This window comes from Camelina sativa, chromosome 2, assembly GCF_000633955.1.
Source record: "Camelina sativa cultivar DH55 chromosome 2, Cs, whole genome shotgun sequence".
NCBI lineage: Eukaryota > Viridiplantae > Streptophyta > Magnoliopsida > Brassicales > Brassicaceae > Camelina > Camelina sativa.
In genome coordinates, this window is record NC_025686.1 from 8,166,286 (window position 1) to 8,174,427 (window position 8,142).

Consider the following 8,142-nt stretch of genomic DNA (forward strand, 5'->3'; position numbering starts at 1 on the left):
AATATCTGCTCATCATTGGTGCTTCATCCCATATGATCAAAGATGTTTCTTTCAACATGTTAGCAAGATCTGAAGTAGGATTGATATTACACATTGAAAAATCATCAGGGTTTATTGGGATACAAAACCTTGAATGTGCAGTCCTTCCACCCTCCAACAACAAAGACGCAATACCGCTTGATGCGACATTTATTGCTATCAATCCCCTATATCTAACAGCAGCAGACAAAGTTTTCCACATAAAAGTCTTTCCAGTCCCTCCAAAGCCGTATACAAAAAACACTCCACCATTGTCTTTCAAAACAGCACACATAATCTCTTCATATATTGCTCGTTGTTCTGATGTCATCTTACTTATCCATTCATCATGTTTCTCTTTCAAATAATCACGATTGTAGTTCTTTTCTTCTGTAATGAGACGATTGGAATGATCAACACCCATATCAGTTGGCTTAGGCATATCATCGAATGCTTGTAGAGTTCCACCACTGCTTAACATCAACTCTTCTATCTCATGGAGAGTATAATTCTTCTTCTCATCCTCTGTTAAATTCAATGCTGCAGATGATATTACATGTCAGGTAAATAATAGTTGGCACAATCAGAAACTTCCTAGACAGACCTATAATAACTTGAAAACTCTTATTTAAAAAAAAAAAACAGATTCACAAACCTGGATTATTGTATTGTTCTCTTTTCTTGTTCTCGATGTCTTCTGATAATACTTGCCAAGTTGTTTCCCACACATGCTCAGGTCTTGATAAACAACCATCTAAAAGCATCATTGTGAATAAATTACGCAGCTGCGGTCCAAAAAACCATGCACTTGCTTCTAGAATACTGTCTATATAAGCCTGGTCGTCTTCCAAAATACCACGTGCCCAACATGCTTTTTTGTATGTATCATAGACAACACCTCTGTATGTTCTAATATCTTCATCACTTTTAGGACCAGTCACTATACCAAGAAGTATTCTCATGTAATATTCAGCTTCCATCTTCTGTGGTACATAATTGATTCTTCCTATAGAGAAACCTCTCTCCCTAAGCTTCCATTGCTTTAATTTTCCATCCCAAGTAAAATATTTTGGTATTTCAGCATAAGTGAACTGTCTAGCAAACTCGTTAACCTGATTCAGTTTGAGGTAGGCCATGAACATAGAATCTACATTAGCTCTTCTTTCCAAAACATCTTCAATGTTCTCTTTTCTTTTGTAATATACTGGTTGCTTTCCTGGAGGATGGAATGGAAGTTTCATCACTGGTATGCTTCTATACTGTATTGGAAATTTGAAAAGCCTCCAATCTGCTTCTGAAGCTGAAACATATCTTCAAAAAATAAGAAAAGGCGATTATCAATTTTTCTACACAAACGCTCAATATCAATGTAGATTTTATCATTTTAAAAATAACTGGTAAAACAAATACCTGCAATCAAAGCAGGTTTTTACTTCATCTTTCTTATTTTCTTCGAGATTTATAGAAGATGAAGTATCACCCGTCCCTGCTTCCTTTGTGATGTTAGAACCATTACCGAGACCATTAGCATCTGAAGTAGTTTTTTTTTTAGGTTCTATCACAAATGCTACACGATCTTGTCCCTTGTTAATGTACTTAAATAAGTACTTGATGGAACCAGATTGGTTGCACCACTCCACATTGATGTGAGCCCGATAGCGCAATGATAGGAGGCGATTATAAGGAACAACATATCTGTTATCGCACTTTATATAATTCTTCTCTACATAAGCCATAGATACTCTTCTCCTATAAACTGGATATCCATCTTTGCCAACACTTGTATCTTCAACATGGACCTTAGGGTAAAATTTAGAACACTTTCCATCAACCATACATGGTGAATTTGGTTTAGCCGCACCACACGGTCCGTGGATCATGCAATCCTTTACAACATCGTATAGTTCAGGATCTTGAAGCTTATCTGGGATCTCAGCAGATATGAACTTGTTAATATCATTGCCTGTTGGTAATTTACAACTTTGATCCATGAATAGAAGGATATGAGCATGGGGTAGTCCTCGTTTCTGAAATTCAATGGTGTACATTGCTGCATTAGTAGCAAACTGATTGTTAGTAAAATAGATCATAAGAATTTAATTTAGGAAGCTCAACAAAATACTTACCCGCTGTAGTCTTGCCTAGAATATGTTTTTTCTGTTAAATCTCTAATAAGAGACTCAAGTTTTATCTTGAACATCCGGCACATAATGTCTGGTCTATCATCTGAATTCAATTTTCTCTTCTTCAAGTATCTTGTTATTTCTGGCCACTTGGGATTACATGTAAAAGTAATGAATAAGTCAGGAAACCCATACTGTTTACATGTAGTCATGGCATCATAATAACTCTGCAACATATAGCGAGGTCCACCAGTAAAAGATGCGGGGATTCGAACTTGCTTCCCCTGCTCTTCCATGTTATTGTTTCCACCTTCGGCCGCTGCTTCAAGAGATGAGTAATTATCACATCTTAGATTAGACTGGTTAAATTTAATATACTTCAACCTGTTTGATTCCAGACTGGTGTATGCATCTACCAAAAACTGTTGGAATAGACGCTTAGACCTTAATAGTGTTTGGGATTCATTCTCTCTTTCTTGGATCCTGTAAGCAAACCACTATCTAAGACTAATAGACTTATTTTCTGTATTTGTATTGTTACCTCCAAAGCCCTTCTCTATTCCAATTCTGAAACCATCTTCACCATAGGGAAAAATTAGAGGATATTGTGGTGCCAAGTAAGAAACATGTACTTCACTTATTCTTTGTAGCCTTCCACTACTCTTCTCTTGCACTACAATATCACGTCCAAGCATTTCTGGACGAAAATCCCCTGGAATCAATGCAGCAACTTCAGATGCGGTTGGCATAGAATATGTTCTACCATCCTTCCCCACACGATCACTAAGTATGCGCATATGGAATTTCTCTTCTTCATTAGCATCAAGCTTATCTTTCGCTTGTCTAAATGCATGGATATAAGGGTTTACATCATCCAACATTTTAATTAGTCTGGCAATGAGTTCCTTTCTTATACCTTTTTTTCCCTGTGAATCTTCCTCTTTGTTTTCCTTTGCTATACATTTTATTATGAAAAATAAATTAGATTATGATATGATAGTTTTTAATTTGATAGTACAATAATACTGAAAGTAAATGGATTAATGGCTAAATGGAGTGAGGAATTGGTGTACCTCATAACAGATGATCTGTTTTCAACCTCATTCTCTGTATCTACTATATACAGCTGTGAAAACTTTGCATAATCTCCATCTTCTGGTTTCATACTTCCAATCTTGTGTAAATTCTGGCCATGTAGTTGGAATTGCTTAGGACCTTGACCTTTCTCAGCTGTCCGATTAACTTGACCACCGAGAGAAGTAAATGCAAAGAGCATATTATATGCTCTTATATTTTCTCTAAAATGCCTACTTAGAGCATCATCCTTACTAAGCAATTCTCTAATGAGCTCTGGTGCCTCTCTTAGAAACGGTAATTTGACTGTTCCTTGTAAACAACAAAGAGAGAATTTAGGTTTTCTTGATCTTCTTCGTTTGTTTACTCTCTCATCATACCACATCATAGCACCACAGTAACAACACTTGTATGTTGGATCTCCATGATCTAAATATTCACTACCTACAGCAAGCATTTGAAATTATTGATTAGCTTATAACATCATTTTTAAAAAACATATATTACTGTTTTTTTAGTCTGAACATATATCGATTAGCTTATAACATAATATCACCTTCTGGTCTTGGTTTGTCACCCTTTGAATTCATTTTTGTGGATCCGCCAAAAGATAATGATTTAACATTGAAACCTTTACGTCGTCTCTTATATGAACCACATATTTTCTGGACCATCTGCCGAATTTTATGAACTGTAGTTCACGATTTGGATTGCCCTCAAGGATAGTGAGAGCAAGTCCATCATTTGGCAACCTACATTAAGAATTTCAATAATCAAATAGGATTCTATTCTATGCCTTCGTGACAAACCTAAAAAATAAAACGCTTCATAAATACTTACTTTCCCATGAACTCTATAACCTCAACGTAGTCTGGATTAATAATAAGTTGAGACGTATAGAACGCATTTGAGATAGTCCTCACATCTATGAAGGCGTGGTTAACAAAAGCAAAATTTAATCTTGGAATATATTATATCCGACAATTTCATAAACCAGCAAATACTTACCATTATAGAGTCTGATCTTCACAAATCTAAGAAGACAAATCACCCTATGCACATCAACTTCTTGGCAAGCAGCATAGATTTGATCAGCAAATGATGCCCACAAAGTACATGTTATCCTCACATCACTGTAATTTGAAGCAAACTACTATTAGTTTAAATGTAAAAATCGATCAACTATAAGTTTTTAGGTTTAAGAGTCTGAATAAGCATGGTAAGTACCTCTCATCCCTTAGTTCAAAGTCAATCTTGTGTGTGGGCTTGTTATTGACATCTATTGTTTGCATCTCACCAACATTAACCACTTGACCAACAATATCTGGTTAAAGAGGATCAAAATTTAGTAATTACCATTGAATAAATGAAGAGAGTTAGGAGCTATATTGATTTTTACCTATTAGGAAGTTTGGATTCAGGTTTTCAGATAAGACCGAGTCAAATCGGCTGAGAGATAGGAACAGGCCATCAGATATAGAGTCGATCCTATCCACTACAATTTGAGCCATGAAAGTCATCTTGTATCGATGACTGGTTGGTTTGAATTGGTCACCGGCTAAGCTTAAACCGAAATTTTCAATGGATCTCCATTGTCCAGCAGTCAACCTGTTCTCGAACCGGTTGATGAAGTCTTTTTTGCACGAAGCATGGATTTTTGTTCCCTGTAAATGACCCGCAAATAAATTATGAATATGTATATGGTTATTATATGTGTACATATTAGGAAATTATGTGATCTTTATACTTACTTGGACATCAGCGAGTACCATGTCAAAGGTTTCACCAAATTGTGTGGTGTATGTTTTCCATGTATGCAGGACCCTAACCTGGACCTTCCACGAAGTCTTGAAAGGTTTGATGTTTTGGAGGTAAGCGTAGGAAGCAGCCATTGTGAGGTTTGTGTTTGAAACTTTGTTTTCGAGAAATGCTTAGTGTGAGATAATTTAGTTTATGCGTTTGTTGAGGATATTTATAGGTGAATGGGTAGATTGCATGTAAAAAGCACAAAATCTTAGATACGTTTAAGATCAAGGTTTATTCGATTGTTAGGTTTGATATAAGGGAAGTTTAGATTATGCAATACTAACATTTAGGGATTTTTCGAGATTAGGATGCTATAATTTTTGAATGATTGATTGAGCGAATATCTTATATTAGCGATGATAAAGCCGTGATTGTTGTGGTTTGAAACTGATGAAGATCTTCAGTTTGTAAAATATAGAAACATGTTGTAAAATATGTTTTCGTAATGGGTTCTTTTTGTTTTCGTTTGCAGGCTTTTTTGGAGGGATTTTAATTGCGGCCCAAAGAAAATGAATACAAAGTCGGGTTAAAAGAAAAGGACGCGGATCCTCGTTCAAGCGGGTCGGATAATGTTTTTTATGTGTGGGCAGACGATTGTGCCCTTGCGAATTTTCAGAATCATTTTAGATTTGCTCGAATTGAGTGGCAATTTGAGTAAATAGAAAGAGGATTTCGGACATTTACCCAAACGTACTCCTCTTCTAATTATATAGAGATACTTTAAACTATATACCCTAAATGTTATATTAAAGATCATTATTTTTATTTGGTAAATTTAAATCTTAATTCTTGGTTGTGCATTCTTTCTATTTTGTAAACTTTATGTTTAAACTCTTAAATCTCAAAATCTACACCCTATGCGTTAAATATATATATATATACATATATATATATATATAATTGTTTGCATTTATGTAGCCTAAATTCTATTTATGAACAAATTAATTAACAAATGAATGTATGAGAATAAGACGTTGTAAAAAAAAAAGTAATCGCAAATTGATAAAAAAAAATTTAATTAACAAAACACTCTAGCAATTTAAAAGAGTTCAACGACAGAGTACGAATACTCTAGCATATTTAAAAATGAATTATATTAAATTTTACAAGTACTTTTGTTAATTTTTTTTCTTTTGCAGTAGACTTGCGATTACTCTTGAAAATACTTGCAAATCTGTTGCAAAATTGCAATGGATTTGCGAGAGATATATAACTCCTTACAAATATCTGCGCATTCGTCGCATATAGTAATCGATTTGCGAGGACCGTTTCTCTGGCAAATTTGGGAGGGATTTGCTAAAGATTTAGTGTTCGTCGTAATTGCCTCGTAGATGCATCGCAAATTTGTGAGAGATTTTTTTCATCGCAATGTGTCCTCGCAAATCGATTGTTTTCTTGTAGTGTATGAGCTAGATTTACAAGAATTATGTGTAAAAAACATTAAAATGTAAAGGAAAATAAGACTTATGAGAAATTGCGAACAATGGCGGCAATATTAGGGTTGTAGAGGATACACATGTTGAGATGACTGCAAAAATACAATTATACCCTCTATTAAAAACAAACTTATGGACTTACACATTGAATAAAAGAACATTATGTATGTACACCATATCATAGAGCAAATCATAAGCCTTATTTTTCCTAGGTGTACGTATGTATTCAGAACATTACGTACATTATTGAGTACTTATGGACGTACAAATTAAATAAAAGAACATTACATACATTACTGAGTACATACGTACACTAATAAATTATTACTGTGTACGTACATGAACATACATGGTTATATTAATTTGAAACTATATTTAAGAGGATGATTCAAAATAAAAAAGAATATTAAATTAAAGTGAAAATATAGTATTAAAAAAAATTATAATGCACAGTAAAAAATTATAATCATAAAAGTTAAAAAGAGATAAGGTAATATATATATATATATATATATATATATATATATATATATATATATTTCGTTTAATTTTATGTTACCATAAAAAAAATACCTAGGAAAGAAATAAAGAAATAATTATAGTACTTTTTGTTGATCAAAGAAATGTGAATAAAATTATAGTGAGATGATTACTTAATCAAATTTTGTCGCATAAAATTTTGTAAAAAATATATACACATATAGTTGTACTTATATCTCGTAATGATCAATATTAATGATGTGTTATATCTTCTTTATGTAAATAACAATAACAAGTACTCTAAGTTGGTTTATTTACAAACTGTAAAATTGAAATTTTATATGTATGGCAATTGAGAAATTTGGTACAAGAATCTACTTGTTTCATTATTATTGTGTACATAGATTATAATATATTTGATGCAATGTACATTGATTTGTTTCACTGTTGTTGTGTACGTATATTGAAAAAGAGAAATTTGATAAAATGATTTATTTTTGTCGTTGTTGTTGACTACGTACACTCTAAGTAAATTTGATGCTATGTACATCTATTTATTTCATTGTTGGTGAGTACGTATATTAGATTTTGTTCGATTTATGCGATGTACGTACATTAGACCATCATTAGTGGAGTAACCCGCCATAGTTACTCTCACATTAATTTATTATATAAATAATCGTAAATTAAGTAAAGTAACCCTAAAAGAACTTAAGCAAAATCACTCTATTACTAGAGAACCCCAAAGAAGGTTACTCAAGCATTTAAATAATAATTTTTTAATTTGTGTTTATTAATTATCAAAGTTTAATTATGTAAAACGATAAAACAATTATTAAAATTTTTATATTACATAAAACTTTGAAATATTAAACATATTTTACACATTTTGGAATATTAAACATATTTTACAAAATTCAGAATATTAAATATATTTTACAAAATTCAGATTAACTTTCATAATATAAGTTTAGAAATACTGTATAACATGTATTAATTTTATGTTTGGATTCATTTCTCTATGTTTTAAAGTTTCTTGATGAATGGTTAGATAAAAATTTAAAACAAACATTGCATTGCATGATGGATGGATTAACAGAACATTAATAAATTTCAGATAAATTCAGCAGCCTGCAAAAACATTAATAAATTTTGATGGATACTCCTTTAATAGAAAACAGATCAGACCATACAAGCTAATAGAA

General features: G+C 32.5%; 1 protein-coding gene across 1 annotated transcript in view; it reads right to left on the reverse strand.

The window, feature by feature from the left end:
- LOC104749655 overlaps positions 1 to 5,107 on the reverse strand; it is a 6,236-nt gene extending 1,129 nt beyond the window's left edge. Inside the window, exons 1-13 of the mRNA XM_010471332.1 lie at positions 4,967 to 5,107; positions 4,615 to 4,879; positions 4,443 to 4,539; positions 4,224 to 4,348; positions 4,056 to 4,140; positions 3,918 to 3,967; positions 3,215 to 3,659; positions 3,058 to 3,096; positions 2,683 to 2,984; positions 2,344 to 2,460; positions 1,429 to 1,981; positions 674 to 1,329; positions 91 to 558 (exon numbers count right to left, since the gene is read on the reverse strand). Of these exons, the coding sequence (XP_010469634.1) occupies positions 91 to 558; positions 674 to 1,329; positions 1,429 to 1,981; positions 2,344 to 2,460; positions 2,683 to 2,984; positions 3,058 to 3,096; positions 3,215 to 3,659; positions 3,918 to 3,967; positions 4,056 to 4,140; positions 4,224 to 4,348; positions 4,443 to 4,539; positions 4,615 to 4,879; positions 4,967 to 5,107 (3,343 nt within the window). The remainder of the gene's footprint in view (positions 1 to 90; positions 559 to 673; positions 1,330 to 1,428; positions 1,982 to 2,343; positions 2,461 to 2,682; positions 2,985 to 3,057; positions 3,097 to 3,214; positions 3,660 to 3,917; positions 3,968 to 4,055; positions 4,141 to 4,223; positions 4,349 to 4,442; positions 4,540 to 4,614; positions 4,880 to 4,966) is intronic.